Source organism: Pagrus pagrus (assembly GCF_965226575.1).
Source record: "Pagrus pagrus genome assembly, chromosome: 9".
NCBI lineage: Eukaryota > Metazoa > Chordata > Actinopteri > Spariformes > Sparidae > Pagrus > Pagrus pagrus.
The window spans coordinates 25,793,844-25,813,671 of record NC_140193.1 but is presented as its reverse complement, the minus strand read 5'-3'; the positions used below and the strand labels follow the sequence as shown (position 1 = coordinate 25,813,671).

The following is a 19,828-nucleotide window of genomic DNA, read 5'->3' as shown; positions in this document are numbered from 1 at the left end:
TAGGAGTCACGTAAAATACAAAGCAGGATTTGAGTTTTTGGGAAGTGATGATATTGATTTTGTTAACAATAAAAATGATCCAGAATCTTAACATTATCTTCTTTTAACATTATCTTCTTTGTTATTTCCTCTGACCCTGCAGCGTACTCTGCATTTCAGAATGCACATTATCTGGAAAGGTCTTCGAATGGATCTTTAATAATTGTACAGGGTTTATATATAAATGAAGAAAAGTTAAGAAAAAACAGTTTAAAATCTTAAAGGAGCACTCTGTAATTTTGTTGAAGAAATGTTAATGCGAAGAGAAAAATCTAAATAATCAAACTCTCGTTGTTTTCATGACTGAATGAACTGAATAAACTAACTGACCTTAAAGGACAACACAGCTTCATACTGTTTCACTTTGTTTATATGTGGCGGACCCTGCCACCTCTCTAGCTTCAAACAGGGTTCTGGAACCTTATTTTCCTCTGAGAACAGTTTGTTTATTCACTGATAGAAAATATACATAATTCTGAGTTTGTATTATTACCTCGTTAATATTGTAAATATTCAAATTCTGAGATTGAATTTCTTCTCCAAAACTACACCGTGCTCCTTTAACTTAGAATTTATTTTGTCCGACAACAAATAAATGTAAAAACAACAACGCTACAAGAACTCTACGTATTGTTCTTAACATATTAAAGGTTCTCTGTGGTACTTCTGTGTTGTGCTGGAAGCCGGTTGCTAAATTAACGTTAGCTACTGTTGAAGGACGTGAGAACGTGCATAAAGTCACATCCTTTTCACTGTCGCAGTAAAATCTGACCCGATTCCTTCATTGAGAAATCCACAGTCCAGCAGCATTAAACAGCTTCAACACATCGCCCACAGGCTTGTATAGACAACAGAGAGAGACGAGGAAGGTCTCATTTTTCATGTCATGTTACAATCTGTTCACATATGGCCCATAAAAAAGTGATTAATAAGTGAAACTGTGACAAATTGTTACACAGAGCCCCTTTAAAGTTGACCCACTAAATGCCCTCTTGTGTATTTTTATCTCCTTTTTTAATCGGTATCAGTATTGTTAATTGTAAAATTAAGTCAGAATAACTATTTTAATGTATGGGGTCAAGCCACATTTATGTTAATTGGTTGCACTGAGACTATACTTGGTCAGGCTTAAACTGAACCAGTCTAACCCCATCAAATGTTCTGTTATCTATGTAAATACACAATAATAATCTCAACCACCACAATGATGACATACTGTACAAAGTACAGAGACAACAGAAAGGTGGATAATCAAATTAGGCCTCACAAATGGCTCATTTATTGTAGATATAGTTTTGTATGAATGATTAAAATGAGATACTAAAAATGAATCATTTCTGATCTTGGAGTTTACGAGGAGCATTTGAAGGCAGCATGAACTCTCCTTGGCTGTACTAGCCTGATCCCTTTGGCAAGAGAGTTAAGGCAAATTTATTCTCTTCATGGTATCAAAAAAACCAAGACATCCCTCATAAGAATTGAAAAATGTCCCACTACAAATACTGTAGGCCAGGGTTAAACTGGTAACTTATAGTTTTATGGTAAACAGAACATAGTTTAATATATATGGAATATATATTTATAGTGTTTAATGTACATCTGCAGGCCAACAGACTCTCTTTCGACTGATTTAGCAGTTCGTTCTTCACTTAAAAATAAAACAGACCAGTTTTATCTCAGTAAATAAACCAGGACAAACAACAGATGATAAAATCTTCTCAGTCGTCCTCGCCAAGCAGAGCTACCAGCTGTGCTGTTTTCAGACAATCCCACTGCAGGCCTGCAAAAAGCCTTTACACTGTGTATGCATCCCGGAGAACAGCCTGTGGTGTCTGGCTTTGAACATTTAATTAAAGAAAACAGTTTTTAGCTTCACTTTGCCACCAGAACAACACTGGCATTTAAAGGATCCCCAGCACAGCTTTCAGAAACTATATAAAGGCCAAGATCAATGAATAAATCATGTCCTCTGGGCGATGATCATATTATCGGCTTCTTCATCATGTGCAGGTGGAGATGTGTGCAGGGAAACTGAGAGGCTAATTAGGTGGACAGTTACTATTTTAATCACCTTCCTATTAATTGTATAAATGTAATTACTTCAAGGCCTCTGAAGGGAAATATAGATCGAGACCACCCCCAACACAGGTCAATGTTTTTTATTTCAAAGAATATTATAGTTTGCTCTGTTACAAAAGCAGTTTTAAAATCCTGGATAAAGGAACTTCTCCTGGAATATTTTACAGAATTATACATATCCAGCGGATACTGAGACTGAAGTTACTCGCCAAAGTTGCGTCCGTGTCATTCTTTGATTCCTACAGAAAAACAAGGCATCCAGTGGTAAATACATGTTTACAAAGCTAAGGTGCAATGTCAATGTCACTGACAAACCCAGGTATTTTACATCTAATATACAACGCCTTTAATATGAGGCCGGTAAAGGAACAGTTGTGGCTAAAATGTCAACTACGAAGCTACTGCAACAGGACTGTAGATTCTATTAGAGCTGCTCCTTTATATATTAAAACTGAAGAATAAAACAACAGTAAAACAAGATGTCTCACTTCTCTCTCTTCATACAAGCAGCAACTATGATTTTATCTTCTTTAGAATTTTGTTCCACTTATATTTTGCCTGAACAATGAAAGTAAAAGCAGAAGCAAAGTAAGAATAATTACACATTCTCCAACCATGTAAATTATACATGTATAATGTCTCAATATATATAAATCAAAGTACAGGCAATGTCGTTGACAATTTTGAAATTTAACAGCGTGCATTTGCATAAAACATGGACTCTAACAGGTTGGTTAGCACACATGAAGACGAGAGGCAGGAAGGTACAGACGTAATAATCATGAACAGACGCAGTGTTTCATCAGATTAATAGACACACAAACAGATGCAGCTAACCATTTCTCAGTTCACCCTAAAATCTGATGATCCTTATGAAAAATCAATGTCATTTTACAATGATGAAGAACCTATTATGGATAAGCCCTCGAACACATACGTACGCAAGACACACGTACGTATGCAGAAAACAAATATGTGCACACATACACACAAACACACACACAAAGACGTCATCTTAAATATCTCAAATGCAACCACAGAATGCATTACAAGGCAGTGAGTTTATGGGAAAGTTGTTGTTGAACCATTACACAAATAGAAGTGTTAACATACATATTTGATAGTTGAAAATATAGTCTGTAAGTTCTGTTCAAAACATCGATCAGCTACAGTGATGGATGCTGGTGAAGAAGAGAGAGAGAAAAAAAAAACGCAGCTCCTGCCTTTGAGGGAACTGCACACTTTGTCCTGAAGCGAGCACCCACACACTGAATAAGTGCAGACCGTGCAGAAACATGAGCTCTCACAACAAGATTCACCGACAGACTTAAAAACAAGACGGCAATTAAAAACTAAAAGGAAAACAAAACATTTGGGCCATGTTCACAATAATGCAGATACATCTGAAAATGCCACCGAGGGGTTAAGTGGGGTTCAATCTACACTAGCCGGTGCACTAGCCTATCATGCAAGTCCCAAAGAATGAACTACAATGTGAGTTTGCAGTTTAATTTACATATTTTACTGGATTTGTTTTCAGCTTGCACGTTTTTTCAGTTATCAGTCTCACAAGCACCTGACAGAACAGATGCATCAGTTTTGATCAATACAGCTGTCTAAACCAGCTGTGCACAGGCTCACATTTCAACTGTTTTTTACATGCTGCTATTTTAGTCCACTTTATTTCTCTGTGCACGTTATGACACTGGTCTTGTTTTACGCACAACAGTGCTGTGGCTGAAGGTCTCCAGTGTAGATGATGACAGCTGACGTGCTGCTTTTGCTACATGGCCGGTGTAGACAAGGTAGTGTGAATGGAAGGCCACCATGGAGAGAAAAGAAAGCGTTTTTTCACATTTATCTACATCAATGAGGACATGGCCTTACCCTCTGTTACCACCAAGATGTGCGTGAATTCTTTGAAGGGGGTCAATGCAAAAATATGGGAGTAGAATTGTGTTGTGGTATGCTAATTTCTTCAGAAAAAGACTGCTCTTTACATGGCCCTGCATTAGTGAACAACTCTTCTTCTGTGATGACCTGTGACTTCTGTGAAGACCAGCGCTGCGTTCACTGTCAGCCAGGAGAAAAGAAGTGAGGACAGGAGAGAATTCCTGACGCCATGTTTAGCCTCACGTATAGTAGCCGAGGCAATGCACACAGAGAGAGTCCTGACTCAGATGAACAACAGTCCTGCGTTACATACACACCTCAGTTATTTCAACCCTCGGGGGGTGTGTTCGATTCAGCTCATCAGGCACAAAAACTGTCTCAAGGAATGTCCCCAAAGCAATACCACACAAACAAAAACACTCGCACAACGTAGGCCATATCAACACACCACTGGAGAGGGAAATATCTGGAGGATGTATTCATCTCAGGTCTGATGTCAGTGGGAGTTTTACAGCAAAGGCTGCTGATAATACGCTGCCTGCTGCTGTTGAGGAGCCTGGTGAGGGGGAGCAGCCATGGGATAGGATACAGGTGGCATGTTGGAGTTGTGATAGGTCGACATGTCCATGGCCACGCCCGCCTGGGGTGGGTAATGAGCTCCTGCAGCTTGGTTCATGTACTGAGCGTTCATACCACTGCTGTAAAGAAAATACAGATGTGATGCTTAGTACCAACAACAAACATGGAAACTGAGTATCAACATGTAAAAATTACAGTCTCATATTTACATGTAGCAAATATATTTAAAGGTGCAATACGTAGGAACATCACACTCCAAACAAATAGGAGGCAGAATATCACCAGAGTAACTGCTAACTGCTGCCAGAACGTCAAAACTGCTTTTTCTTCCTATTCTTACATATTGCACCTTTAAATACATCCTCTCGGATCTCTCTCAAGATCTTTGTAGATCTCCAATGTAGAACAAAATCTTTGACACAATGGCAAAAGGTAATAAATTCAAAACCATAAACAAGAAAAAAAACCACAACACAATCCAGGGCTGGTCGATAGCTCTTGTAGTGACTCCTCTTGTGATCATATGATTATGTCTTGTTATCTTTTACAAAATGTGGTCACGTTCCAGTTTATTCAAGCTCACTGTAACTAAATGAGCTGTTAAATGTTTTTGTTTTTATGTTTGGGACTTTTACAAAAAGTTTTATTCTGGTGTAACAGTTCAGCAAACACAGATCACATTTAATGGGTGATTTGAGATTTGCACACATTGCAACAACCGGATATATATTGTATATTGAAAAATGATTTTATTACATATAATGATATCAATATCAGCCAAGTCACCCAGCTCTAATACAGTCTATTACAGAAAGTCTATTTGAGTGCTAGTCAGTTTGCGCATGCTGTGACTTTCTCTGGGAAACACTCCAAGAACAAATATGATGAGGATCAGCCAAAATAATCAGTGTTGACGAACAAGGTACTTGTACACCACTCATCCGTCTGTTTTCCCTGCTTATCGGCTTTGATCTTTTTTTGGATACTAGACAAAAAAAACAACTTTTACTGTTTAAGAAAAAAGACAGCTGAATATGCAGAGAAGTGGAGAGAGCAACTGTACTTTAAGGCAAACTGCTTTTGTACCACCAAGTCCTCTCACAGGGGACTACTTTAGATTTCTTGCATGTTAAAAGTGCACTACACAAGTTTTGCAACAGTGAAACACTTTATAAACCATTTATTAATAATTGTAATAGCTTATAAACATAATGGCCATCCAGATAATGTTTATAGATACAATTGCTGAATAAATGGTTTGTATAGCATTGTTGTTAGTCAGCAGTGAAATAACTCCTAACTAAAGGGAAATAACTATAAATTTACCATTTACTCATGGTGGTTATAATAAAGTGTTTACAATGTCCTTTAAAGCCACATGTTATCATTTTTAAACATTTGAGCAAAACAGGCCTGCATTTTGAGTTATGGTGGGGTGTGAACAAAATGTGATCACCTTTATTAGTCACATGAAGTGAGCCTTGTCATTACTTGTCTAGGAGTGTCTACAGAGAACTCTGACAGCCTTACAGGTCCTGTTTACAGTGGCAGGGCTGTTGTCTTACCTCATGTAGGGCGGCTGAGCAGCCTGGCTGCTAGGTGGGGCTGAGACGTTGGGTGGCATTGAGTGCAGGGATGCAGGCGGGTCATTGGGCAGAGTGTAGGGCTGAGCAGGAGGAACCTGGGGCATCCCTGCAGGCAGGTAAGGAGCGCCGGCTGGCCCGAGGTAGCCCTAAACACACCAAAAGGAGCACTGCAGTTAAGCTTTAATAACTGCTGAGAGCATAAATATCACAATTTCCCATCAATAAAAATAGTGTGCTGTCACTACTAACAGTTGGCAAAAATAACATCTTCTCTGAACTAACTCATGAGGAAGAGACATAAATAGCCAGACTGTAGATGATGTTGCACTTACAACACAAACATTTAAAAAATAAAAGTTCACAACACATGTTATAGAAGTTGCATGTTAAACGAGCGGATGCAAGTTTCTGAGCTCATAAATTCAGAGAGTTTCCTTCTCTCTCCTCACAAAGTTAATATCATGTCTGCCCCAGGCTGACCCGAGCAACGCTAATAAAAGAGATGTCCATCACTGAATGTTATGCCTCCAGAACAGGTCTGGCAACTGGGAGTTAGACAGAGAATGTGAGATATAAAACACCAGGCCGTTGGATGAATTAATTACCAACTATTCCTGTAAGTCCGGAAGTGTTGCTGCATATTTTTTTCACACTTTATTCAAATTATGAAGAAGAGCATCAGTTTAGAAAATATATGCTAGCTGTTGTAGAATATTACATACAGTAAACTATGAAAAGTATTTACTTTTATAATTTGAAGTGCTTATGTGCAAAATCCTTGCTTTTGCAGGTGCAACAACAACAACCTGCTAGGCAGTTTCACAATAGTCTGCAAAAAAAATGATGAAGGGCAAAAAAGAAAGAAAAAAGACATGCAGCACTTCAGTGTGGGCCTGGCCAGTGATGTGGACATTTTTCTAAATCTCGGGGGAGAGACAGTGACATCAATCACTACAGAGAAAACAGCCACTGCCAAGAAAAGCCAGGCTGCCTGCGACTCTCCAGGGAGGAAAAAAAGGCTGACTGAATGTCAAGCTATCAGGACGAGTACAAAAAGCAAGAAAATCAACTGCTCTACTGGCCAAATATATCACACAAGGAAAGGATGTGAGAAATAAAACAGGAGACTAATAGCAAGGTATAATCATATGACTGATCTGAATGATTTTCCTCAACATTAGTCCTCTGTTGTCTCCATAAAAACATAAATCATCACATCAATAGATCAATAGAATCTATAGGAGTCTGCTGCTTGTAGGTGGGCACACTGGTGGTTAACACAGTTCCTCTTTTACACAGAAAATATTCAGCCTTTACTGCTCTGAACTGAGAGCAAACCTCTGGCCAAAACCATCCTTAAATTATGTATGACTTGGTACTGCTTTTTATTGATGTGGAACACATCACAGAGCAGAGTTCACCTATAAGCAGTTCACCTACAAGAAGCCTGAGTGATGCGATTTAAAGTTGTCCAAGTAAACATGAATTCAATTCATTCATTTCAGAGAGAGATTAAGCAGCTTCATTTGCTGACCTTAATTTGCGACTACAGCAGTCATTAAGACTAGGACATACTTTACAATTAGCTAAAGTTTCAGTGTTTCAGTTAACTTAGAAACAACCCTTCCCCATGAACCAATAGTATTACTGTTCAACCTTTTATCTGAAGAGTCAAACTGAATTCATCTGAACTTGGTTGACTGTATGTTTCGTCTCTTTTTGGCAAATAAATTACACTCAAAATACAAGTGTAGGTAGAAGAACAACAGAGGGACAAAATATCGTTACAGTAATATATCGTTTTACATCCTTTTGAGATACGATTATCGATACACTGGCGCCAAATAGCAATATTTTTATTAAAACAGCACTCTAAACAGATTCCCCTGCCAATTTGACTTAACAGCAAAAAAGTGAGTCGGAGACACACCTTCATCTTTCAAGTCGAAAGGCTGGAGCCACTTTGTTCTTTTATATAGGTCAGTCTTTATCTATTTTGTTTGTCCCATCAATGTTGTAAAAGCCTATCTGGTGAAAATAAAGTAAAGGCACCTGAATCGTTATCCTGCTGTGCAAGGCCCAACATCTGTGCTGGATTATTCACACATTATTACAATTATATGTGTATTATTAGCGCAATATCAATAATTAATTTTCTAATATCAGGGTTATCATCAAAATCAGTATATTGAGACATCCGCAAAGGTGTAGACATTATCAGTACATTAGCTAAGCTGCCATCAATCCAGTCTAAAGAGTCCAGTTATGAAGGGGGATGACACTGTTATTTTGTACTCCATCTTTTGTCCTTTTCATTTGTTTGTGTGCTGCTGCTTTTTGATTGATTTATTGATTGACTGATTGATTCAGACATGCTCGTAGTTTTAACACTCAATGCGCAAAGCTACATGAATAAAATGTTTAGGTATCAATGCTAAACACAAGATGAAAAGGTTGTTAAGGAGAGAGTTTGGGCAGCACAGAGGACAACTCAAGTACAGTTTTCTGACCTGCATGGGTACAGCTGAGCCGGCTGGTGCGTACTGCGGCTGCATCTTGGAGTAAGCCGAGTAGAAGGGAGCCTCGTTCATGAGCTTGTTGTAAAGCTCCAGGGCCTCCAGAACTTTAACATTCAACTCTGACAACTCCGAGTGTTTCCTGCAACAAAGAGAGAAACGTCTATTTTACAAGGATGTTTTTCAGTTTTAGAACAGTCCACCTGGTCTAAAGATTGTCCTCTGAAGCCTGACAGACAGACAGCTGAGGCACAAGCATTGCTATCTTTATCCTAAACTTCACTGAAGCAGAAATAGATGTTAGATAATCTCACACACAGCTGGGCCATTAATGAATCAGTCATAATAATTCTGATAAATTGAAATCTACATCTTTAACACGTTACCTGTCAATCTCCTGCAGCTTCTCATCAATCATCGGGTTCATCTGTTCACAAGCACCTGTTCAGATATTGAGTTAGAGAGGGAAACAGAAACAGAAACAGAGTTAGAACATAACAGACTGACTGCAGTCGACACTGGCACAGCGACTAGATTTACACCAGCATTAATGTTTATACCCTCCAGCTGGATCAGCTCTGGGGAGTCAGGAGCCGGATCTGCAGGATCTGCATTCTGCAGCAGTGCCAGTGTTCTGTCCATCTTCCCCTGCAGAGAGAGGAGAGCAGGTTGGTAGACTGATTCAGGTGATGTGGATGAGGTGATGGTTATAAATATGCACTGAGAAAATGTAGTACCTCGTCAATGAAGATGGGCTCAGGCTCAACTTTGGTTTCTATGGTCGTCTCTTCAGGACTGGTTGTCTTTTCAACATAAGCCACTGTGGAGGAAAAGGTTTAGTTTTATTACCAGTACTTAAAAAAAGTATTTGCTCCTGTTTATATCAAATAGCTGAAGAGCACAGAGGCTGGTATGCTTTCTTTAAAAGGGTACAAAACATAGGTCAGACAAACCAGCACAATGTTCACTTTGAGATTCAACAGAAAGACCAACCTGGTTCTGGCTCAGCATTCAGATTGGTTGTGACAAAGTTGGAGGGGAAAAGACCCACTCCTCTGTGGTTCTCTCCTTTCCACCAGTTTGGATCACTGGAAAACAAGCATCAAACAGGAACAATAAGCTCATCAGCTGTCAAACAAGTTGTCTTTTCAGAATTCAAGTCTCTGAGTGTGTTCCTTTCTTTATTTGTAGGACAGACTTTGCCATGCTGTTAAGACATGAAGCTACATTTTTTATTGTACATTTGGATGTAAATCAGGAAGGGTGTAAGAACTGAAGTGACTCTTTCAAGCTAGCAAAAGCATAAATTATTCTACAGCTGAATGGCAGCTGTTTGCCTTATGATGATGGTGTGGGGAAGTCTGAATTTTTAACAGGTCCCACAAAAAAACATTATATATATTAGAGCTGTTACCAAATATTCTATATGTGATTATATAAATCAAATTGTAAAAAAACAAAACAACAAATACAAGATATGCGATTGTGAAAATGAATATTTGATTTCTACAGCTGTGCTGCACTGAATGTAAATTAAGTTTTACGGTATTGGACAGTTTAGTTATGTTTTCTTCTGTGTCTGTTGGTTGGTTGGTTTTTCAAGCAGGATTACACAAAAACTACTGAACATACTGCCAACTTGAATGGAGGATGGGTCTCAGCCCAGAATAGACCCCATTAACTTAAGATAAAGGGACGAACCCAGTACATTTTTTTTTCTCACTCTCTTTAACATTGTGAGAGGGTATTTTTCAACATTTCCATGAATCCTCATGGATTTGGCCATGGATGTTGAAGAAAAAAAGGTGTATTTAGGTGGCTCGGCTTTAGGTACCCATTATTAAAAATTCTGAGAGATTATTAGGAACTGGATTCATACTTCTGGTTGCCGCTTTGACACACTGTTCCCTGGGACATTATAAGATTTATGAGGTTTATTGCACAAGTGTTGTATAAGACAACGCGTCGCTGAAGACTACATTAAATTTGTTATGAAGCCCGTCTGCATTTCATAATCTGACAATGTCACTGCTTTGAACTAAACTGATTAGAAAGTCTGCAACATTAGTGTTTTAAGGATATAAAGGAGCTGATTCAAGGTTGGAGGTGTCATCAAACACTAACCTGTCATCCAAAACCAGAATAAGTTCTCCAGTTTTGAAGGTCAGCTCATTGTCTTCAGCAGCCTCAAAGTCGTACAGCGCTCGCACCTTCCGGACCTCCTGCCCTCCGCCACCGTTGGTGTAGCTCGGGGGGTCGGAGGTCGAAGTCAGGGGTCGCGTCTCCGCCTGCTGCTTCTGCTCCTGTAGGGACAGCTCGATGGCTGAGAGAGGAGAGGAGAGGGGAGGAGAGTCAAATTTCCAGCACATGGGCTTGGCTCAGTCACAGGATTAATGTATTCCTTTTATTCCAGAATACAAATAGCTCTTAGAAGACCGCTTAAATGTGAGATGAAAATAATCAATAATGCAGTCAACAAAACAACTTTTTGATGCATGAGAACACAACATTCTTAAATAATTAATTTAACTCGAATCCTTAGTGTGTTTTTCTGAGAATATTGGTGTAAACACATAACAATAAACCTTAAACAAACACAGAAGTTGGTAATAATGTATCTGTTGTAGAGAATAATGCAGATAACAACAGATGAAGTGCACTTAAGATGGTGTGTGGAGCTGAATGGTGACACCTCACTTTACCTTTGGCCAGGTTGTCATCATCTGATGCTTTACTCACAGCAGGTGTGTTGACCTTTACGGTGGAGCCCTGCAGTCAATATAGAAAGAGAAGGTCATGGCTGTGTGTGTGTGTTGGGGTCGTATACATACAGGAGGGAGAGAAAACTGATTAGTGACAGTGACTGTAATGCCACCTGCAGTTCATGTTGGGTACTACATGTTGCTCAGAGATGCGCTCTCCCCTTCAGACACACGGCTGTCTCATTATCTCTCATCTGAGGTGACCCGAGGCCGCTCTCTGACACAGCAATGAGGTCAAAGTGGACAAAACAGGTCAACTGGATGTAGTTGCCATTGCTACACAGCAACTCTTCACACCCACATATTCATAGAGGATGAACTAATGCTTAATACTGGCAGCTGGTGAACCAGAAAGTATTACAGGAGCTGCTCCGTTGTCGCTTTTGCACACGCGATGCAAAAGAAAATTCTAACATGCAGACATGCAGAATTCTCTCAGTTTTGGAAATTAAACTTTTATGGTACAGTGGTAAAAGAGTGTTGCTCTGGTAAATAGTGTGCTTCATGAACAGTTAGATACAAGAAACAACTGATGCAAGTTTAATAAAAACACAACAGGTCAAACAAGCTAAAGCAAATTCAAGCAAATCAAACTCAAACAGAGCAGAACGAAGAAAAATAGTTTAGTCTTTAGTTGTAAAGCAAGTACAACACAAATGGGCCTGCATTCAGGCTATAGAGCTTGTAAAAATTGGGAAACAGCTACACATATACAGCAAATATATCTGAGCAAACACACGGTGGAGAATCCCTCAGACTTCTAGTCAAAAAGATTTTTGTATGTATGTTAAATAACAAGTGCAAGGAAGTGCATCAAGTGCAAATAACTTAACCATATCAGTATCTTAAAGAACACTGTAAAACACACACACTCTAATATTACACTGACTGAGGGGGACAGGTAAGGCTACAAGTAACAGGTGTAGGGAAGCAAATACGAGTCAGGTTTGGTAACCATGTGAGCAATAACATACTAAAGTTAACAACAGTAGTTTATATGTAAATACACCAATCAAAGAATGAATAATTTCCTTATTAATAGACACAGGGAAAATATATACTTAAATTGTTCAACATCTTACAATGAAAACAGCTAAAAGTACTGTGATCTATGGTGCACCCAAAAAGCTGGAGACCAGCAGGGTGCCAGTTAGTGCCTGATAGGTGGAGATTTCATTCCATTTCAAACTGGCACACCAAAGTTCACATTTTGCTTGTGCTTACTTTAACCAACAGACTGTGGAGCGAGAAAACAAAATGCTTTGTATACCAACAGAGAGGTACACGAGAAGGACTGTAAAACTCTGTAAAAAAAGCTGTTTCACGTCTTGATGTGCCAGTACCAGCTGTACTTTCTCACTCTCTCTTCTCTACAACAGCGAGCTGACACACACACACACACATTATTAACAAGTCCAAACCTAAAGAGAGAAAAAAATAAAAATTCTAAAAAAAAGTGTGATATTTGATGTTTACCACAGTCTTTCGGTTGTTCGCCTGCTGCTAGCCAAAAAGAGATGCATCTCGTTATCATGATAAAACCTTTATATTTATCTTTTAATAAAAAATAAAATAAAAATGTCAAGCTCTCAATGTGTCTATTTTTCCCCATGGTGTCGATATTATATCAAATAGATATTTTTCAAGGTTTCGCACCAAGGTTAGATATTTCAGCACCATGACAACCCTAATTGGTAGTATGAAGCTGAAAACAGATTAAAGAAGGTATCCGCATGCTGTTTAAACATCACACTAAAGCGCAGAATGAACGACAGCTCAAGGGAAATACGAGGGAGCGCTGCGACAGCTTGAGTGGCACTACCTGCTGCTGTTTGCTCATCAGCTGATAAATGTCATACCTGCTGCCTCATGTGCAGCCTGCTCTCCATTAAAACTGGTTCCCCGGACCGTCCCATAACGTGACACACAGCGCACCGACACAGCCAGGGGCAACAAAGTGAGGAGGAGACGGAAAATTAAATCCCAGAGATTTTAAGATCATTTCTACAACACACACAACTGTGTTTGTTAATCCATGGTCTGCGTATAGGGATAAAACTGATCAGTTGTACAGTGTGACTTACATTTATCTTTTACACTGTTGAGGATATTCATTAACCGATGTTTATTAAGGAGTCTGCAGTGCTGTTGAAATGGAGGTGGTTTATGGTGATTTTATGGCCAAGCTGTTACGTTGAATTACATGATCTTTACAGGATTCGACCAGTGTTGTCTTGATATACCAATCTTTGGCTGTACTTAAAGGGTAACTTCACACATTTTACACATTAGAGTTTGTTTACAGGTCTTTGGGAGTACTACTACTACGTTTGTGGCTCCAGAGGAAGATGCACGTAATCTGATGATTTGCCTCCAATGATGACACTCAGTGGTTAAGTTGCATTGTGGGTAACGTAGGGGTCAGGTTTCGAAAAGCCGTCCACTGGTCTAACATTACACTCCCATAACATTGTTGGATAATTATTGATAGTTATGGACAGTACAGCAGAACCAGAGAGATCTCCCTTTTTATTCCACCGCTTTTCCCTTTCTTTTTTCAAAACCTGGCACCTACATTACCCACAATGTAATTTAGCCAGTGAGTGCCATACCTGCATGAAATGTATCAGATTACATGCAGCTTCGTCTGGAGCCACAAAAAGCTTTGCACTACATTTTTCACATATGCTGCAGTACTCCCTAAGACCTGTGAACACATTTTAATGTGTAAAATTGGTGGAGTTACCCTGGAGATTATGACCACGAACACAAGATAAACACAGGAATTTGCTTATTGGCCTTGTATGAGGTACTCTGAACTTCAGCATACTACAGACAAATTCACAAAGCACTTATAGCACATAAAATATATCATGAATCTCAGTAGGCACCGTGTGTGGTAGAGTTTGAATTACTCATTAATTCCCCTTTTCTCCCTTGAAATACACTTCTGAATATAGAGTGACAAACTCAGAGTATACATCATCTACAGAAGTGAAGCTCTTAACAAACAGCGCCAGCCACAAAGGGACAATGACCACACATGATACAAGTGTAGCTCAGCTGCTTTATGACATCCTGTGAGCAAAGTCCACTTCAACCCTCAACACATATAAGGCTGTTAGATAACAAATGAGACAAACATCATACAAAGAACAGAAAAGAAAACAGAGGGCCGCTTCGTCCCTACTCATCAGAAAGATGGTCCTGATCCTGGGACTTGCACACAAATATCCACAGAACGATGTCAAATATGTGAAGAGGAAATTCCACTCTAAGCACTCGCCATACAAACGCAGAGAGACGAGCTCCACCCAACCTGAACCGTCACAGTGGCAACACATTGGTCAGCAGGGTAACCACAGCTGTAACAACAGCATCAGGCTAGACAGAAATTATCCACACCAGTTATTTTGTTATTGTCAATAGGGGAAGAAACCAGCAAAACAGAGCAGTGTGAAAGAGAACTGCTAACACATGACTTCAGTTGCATGATACTCAGCTCAAAGCGTTTCCCATCATGAGACAAAGTGTTAAGATGCAAGTGGATACAACAAAATGCTGCTAAATCTGGAAACCAAAGTGTCGTTTTTTTTGGTAAAATAAAAGTTGGCTGGTGTCGTGGTGAAAGTGGCAGACCAATTTAGATTTTAGATTCCTTCTGAGGGGAAGTGGACTGAATAATGAAGGCCTACAGCAAATCAGAACTGCAACAATTAGTCAACTTATCGATCGAAGGAAAATTCATCGCCAACTGTTTTGATAATTGATCAGCCTCTTAAATGTGAGGATTTGATGCTTTCTTTGTCATTTCTGACAGCAAATCAAGAGTCTTTGGGTTTTGGACTGTTGGTTGGAAAAAAATGAAACAATCTCAAGATGTTTTCGGGCTGTGGGAAACTGTGATGAGCATTTTTCATAATTTGTTGAAATATATACACTAAATTATAATTGACTCATTGATGATGAAAATAATCTGTAGTTGCAGCCCTGCAGTGAATACTAATTTACTGCACTGAGTTGGTATTCACAAGAGACATGTTGTGTTGTGTTGGCTGTGTTAGACAGGGTTAGAGACATTAACTTTGAAAGAATGGGGAATATACAGCTTTGTTGTTGCTGAAGAACTAAGTTTCAACCTTTTTGCTCATTGATGGTTAAAAATGATCTTTTGAAACAACTACTTTAATGTTGCCTTGTCAGCTTTGTATTTTGAGTCGTGTATGTTTATCTGCTAGAGCTATGTGACTAAATGAAAATAAACAAAGGAACATAAATAGCACAAATGAAGCCGAGATAGCACCTTGCTTTGTGTGTTCTCATGATCAGACTCTATGACGTCAACAGACCTGTGAAGATGCAGAGGGGAAGCTGATGCCGTCCTCTTTCAGAGACTTGATGGTGGCGCTGATCAGGCTGAGTTGTGGATCCTTCTGGAAGTCTTCTGCCCACTCCACCATCAGAGCCTTTAGCTTCTCACACACCTTAGGGTGGGCCTACAGATGACAGGCAAACAAACAGCTATGATAACTGCTCTCCTGTGTTTTTATGACAAAAGACTGGCTGCCCAATAACAGGGCTCTAACCAATGTAAGGACTACACAGATGGAAGAGCATAGTTATGATTCTATCTGCAATCTTTCAGTCAACTTTCTCCAGAGTGTGATGGTGCACGTGTGTGAGAATGACACCGGTCAAGAGTGAACAAAGAGATGACAGACTGATATAGTGACAAGAAGGAATAGTGAAAGAAATAAAACCCAGTTTACATACCCTGCTCAGCACACTCCGTACTTCACTGGCAAACTCCCTTGAACAGATTTCCAAGTGGAATATTTTGCCACAGTTTGACACACATGCACCCAGCAACTGCAAAAGCAAAAAATCAGATTAAAATATTGTATTATCGCAAAACAAGAGGGCTTCTTTTTTTTTTTTTTTAATGTATTTCAACCTCTGAACATTTTTTCCTACCACTGACATGACTGAATTATTTAGAATGCATATTAATAGCAGACAAATCTTTTGTAATTGTAAATGGTTTGGATGACAAAAGGGCTTTAAATATCTGAATGAGTGAACACAGAGATCTAAAAATAGAGCAGGCCATGCGACAGTATTTGCTCAGGATGACTCAGGCAGAGAAACAGCTCTCATATTGCATCTCGTCTGAGTTAAATCCTCCCAGTATGAAATCTTCCACTTTCCCGAACGGCTTTAACAGTGGGAATGTTGAATATAAATTACAGCTCAACTGGAGCCAGACTACACTGGTAATTACTTAATTTTCATGCCTAAATGGGACATAAGTAGATTTTCAGCAAGTAGTCGATGAAAGATTAGATTGGATGGTGGAAAAAATTAAGCAATCTGATGATGTCATTTTAGGCTCTGGGAAATTGCGATGGGCATTCTTTATAGTTTTTTTTATTTTTCTTCCCATTTATAGACATTTATAGAAAAGAACCGTTCTTGATTAGTTTGCCTGTAGCTGCCTGCATTTTAATAAATTTGGTCATGTTATCTGAAACTGTCTTTTTAACGTAAAATTGGCAGAAACTTTGGAGCAGAAAAATTGAATGGATGCTTTTACTGTTGGTGACAATGTTACAATGTTTGCTGAAGAAGAGTGAATGTGATGTGCAGTAGATATCTCAATGGCGTGTCCATCCAATGTGTGCATACATTTGGTAGCATGAGAACCCGGCGATTAACTCACATTGAGGGCCTGCATGGCAACGTGAGGCACTTTGTGGTTGATTCTCTTCATAATGGATCTCAAGCTGTCCTTTGGTCTGAAACAGAAGAGAACAGAATTCATTCAATCATACTGAACAACCAACTCAGCGTCCTTACACCAGAGATGCTTCTGTGCAGGTCCTGAACATATCCAGCGTAGACTATTTCCAAAATGTACTGTTCTTAAACAAGGAAATATTTGAACCACAGTGCTGCTTACATGCTAAGGCACTTTCATTATTCAAAGGCTGCTTTCCAGCTTACCCATTGGGTGTCGTTCCAACCTTATCACAGATGTCCATAATGAGGCCCCAGTCATCTGTTGTGTTGGTTTCATTGGTTGCCTTCTCTGGAAATATATCAAACAGAGATACAGTGCATATGGTTGAGTGAGAAAATATCTTCACTGGCATCGCTGCTGCTCATCTTCAGACATAATGTATTTGTGGGCAGACATGCCAGTCGCAGTGGGCAAGTGTGTGAATAGCACATAGCAAGTGTTGAGCTGCCACATTTAGAACTGGTTAATGTTGTACTGAAGTCTGTCAGCCTGAAATTGAAAAAACAAAAACTCAGAAGCCTCAATATGCCAAATAATTTCACATCTTTATGCCATGTTATTATGTGAAATTGCAGGGTTTCTCGTTGATATGGTTAGCCTTGTGATCAGTTCAGCCACACTCGTTAAATGAGATTTGCAGTGTTAAAAACAACAGTTAATGTTTAGTGTAACATTTCAAAGAGATATATTATTTTTTATGCGATAGTAGTGAATGCTGTAATGTGTGTCAGGTGAGGTGACCCACAGCAGCTTTGTTATATGTTAGCAGGAAACAAACCTCTAGTAAACTATGTCATGACAACCAGAAAACATCCAGAGAGCCAGCTAAGTGTAACAGCGTACTATTGTCTGGTCATACAAGAACTATGGTGTTGCAGAGACAGATAAGGATGGTGAGCTGGGAAGTTTGCATCCAAATTTACATAACACAAATAGGAGAAAATACATAACTGCAATGATGATCAAGCTAACATATTAAAATCAGACTGACTCAAAGTAGAGCTGAAGTGATTAGCTGATCAATGTATCTGTAAATAGAATAAACGAATTACTGACGGTTAGTGACGTGAACTTGCAACCATATTCATGTACATGTACAACTGTTCTCTCAAATCATTGTTTCGTCACTGAAATTTCGGGAAATACTGACAAATACTGAATCACTTCAACATTTACTGGATAATCACAGTAGATGCGGTTTTATTTTCCATCAAATGAGTAATCCATTAATCGAGCAATAATTTCATCTTTCATTTGGCATGACATTTGTAATTTCAATGAAAAGTACAAACGATTTTTGTTTCACCTTCTCACATGCGTCATTGTAAAGTAAAAATCTAGGGTTTTTTTGGGCTGTTCACAGAAACTGAGATCGTCATTTTTACTATTGACGAGCATTTTATAGTCTACAAGAAATCATATCAGGTAGAGATTCAAAATGACAGTCAATTTTTTGGCCTAGTCCTTCTGAAACATGTCATGTATAGTAATAATCGACCTAAATAAGAGATATGACCGGATTTGGGATCAGGTGATCTTGTAACTGACGTTAGCCAGTCACGGTTTAGCTAACGCACATCGTTATGAATCAGACCCAAAGTTAGTCACTAAGCTGTCGCTTATCCTCGCAAATTAACTGATCGATAAACCTAATGGAAGTTGTTGACAACCCGTCAGCTCGTTAGCTACACTCTAAGGAGTGACTGAGACGTGTGGGTGTTGTTGTTGCGAGAAACTGACTGTCATGACTGAACTTAAAACGCTACATCGAACTAGCGTTAAAGAACTCAAGCTAAGCTAACGTTAGCTTCAGATGTTGTTGGCCCTATCGGCAGCTAGCTCTGACACACTGAAAACACAAAATAAACAGCATTTCGCTTACCAACATCTTGGTCAAACGGGTTTTGGGCAAACAAAGGCATTCTAACGATTTAAAAGAAGCCAGAGTACTTGACGAAAGAAACGTATGTGTGTTTTCCAGACGAAACCTAAACAAATATCTCTTCCTTGTCCATTAAACTCGCACCAGTTGCTCTTCCGGAAACTTGGCTGCCCTGAATAATGCCTGAACAATATTCTTAAACACCCGAGTATAGGTCCATGAGTACAGTGGGTACATTATGTTTTTAGGACGTTCAGTGTGTATTTGTGAGTTGTTGTTTTTTTTTTTTTTAAGTTGACATGAATTTAAAAAATGTTCCACACAATAATAATAGTTTATCATCTCTGTTCACTCTCAGAGGAGACCAGTGGAATACGGACATCTAGTGGATAAAAGAGGGAAGTGCGTGCACAAAGACAGCAGCACTTGTTACCAAGCATTGACTGATGGGCTGGCTTCACATTAGACTTCACTATATGTCTGAAGGGCTGACTTTCAGCTCTAGATTGAGGAGGTTTACATCCATATTGGCTGAACAGGGTAGGACTTGTGCCCTTCGACATAGCCCTACAATTGTATAATCCTAAACAGACCAACAGCGATATGTTCTTGACTGAGAGATTCACATTAACTCAATCTAAATGATTATGTTTCACTTGCTGACACTATAAGCTAGAGATACTGCTGGTCAA

General features: G+C 39.2%; 1 protein-coding gene across 1 annotated transcript; it reads right to left on the bottom strand.

Annotated features, from left to right (window-relative positions):
- Positions 1 to 2,183: 2,183 nt before the first annotated feature.
- On the bottom strand, positions 2,184 to 19,324 carry stam2 (signal transducing adaptor molecule (SH3 domain and ITAM motif) 2). The gene is made up of 14 exons (XM_084362097.1): positions 19,137 to 19,324; positions 17,458 to 17,542; positions 17,174 to 17,249; positions 16,228 to 16,323; positions 15,804 to 15,950; positions 11,395 to 11,461; positions 10,817 to 11,015; positions 9,686 to 9,780; positions 9,430 to 9,512; positions 9,253 to 9,340; positions 9,079 to 9,133; positions 8,687 to 8,834; positions 6,156 to 6,322; positions 2,184 to 4,709 (listed from the first exon to the last, which is right to left on the bottom strand). The coding sequence occupies exons 1-14, from the start codon at positions 19,174 to 19,176 to the stop codon at positions 4,520 to 4,522; spliced, it is 1,536 nt and encodes a 511-aa protein (XP_084218223.1). The 5' UTR covers positions 19,177 to 19,324; the 3' UTR covers positions 2,184 to 4,519.
- Positions 19,325 to 19,828: the final 504 nt, after the last annotated feature.

Bases quoted from the DNA above. Each gene is read 5' to 3' on its own strand.
- stam2 (XM_084362097.1), bottom strand. From the start codon at position 19,176: ATGCCTTTGTTTGCCCAAAACCCGTTTGACCAAGATGTTG. The intron at 11,462-15,803 runs GTCTGTTGACGT...TATTGACTGCAG, and splicing joins TCCCCTCTGCATCTTCACAG to GGCTCCACCGTAAAGGTCAA. The intron at 6,323-8,686 runs GTCAGAAAACTG...TGGTGTGTTTAG, and splicing joins GCTCAGCTGTACCCATGCAG to GGCTACCTCGGGCCAGCCGG.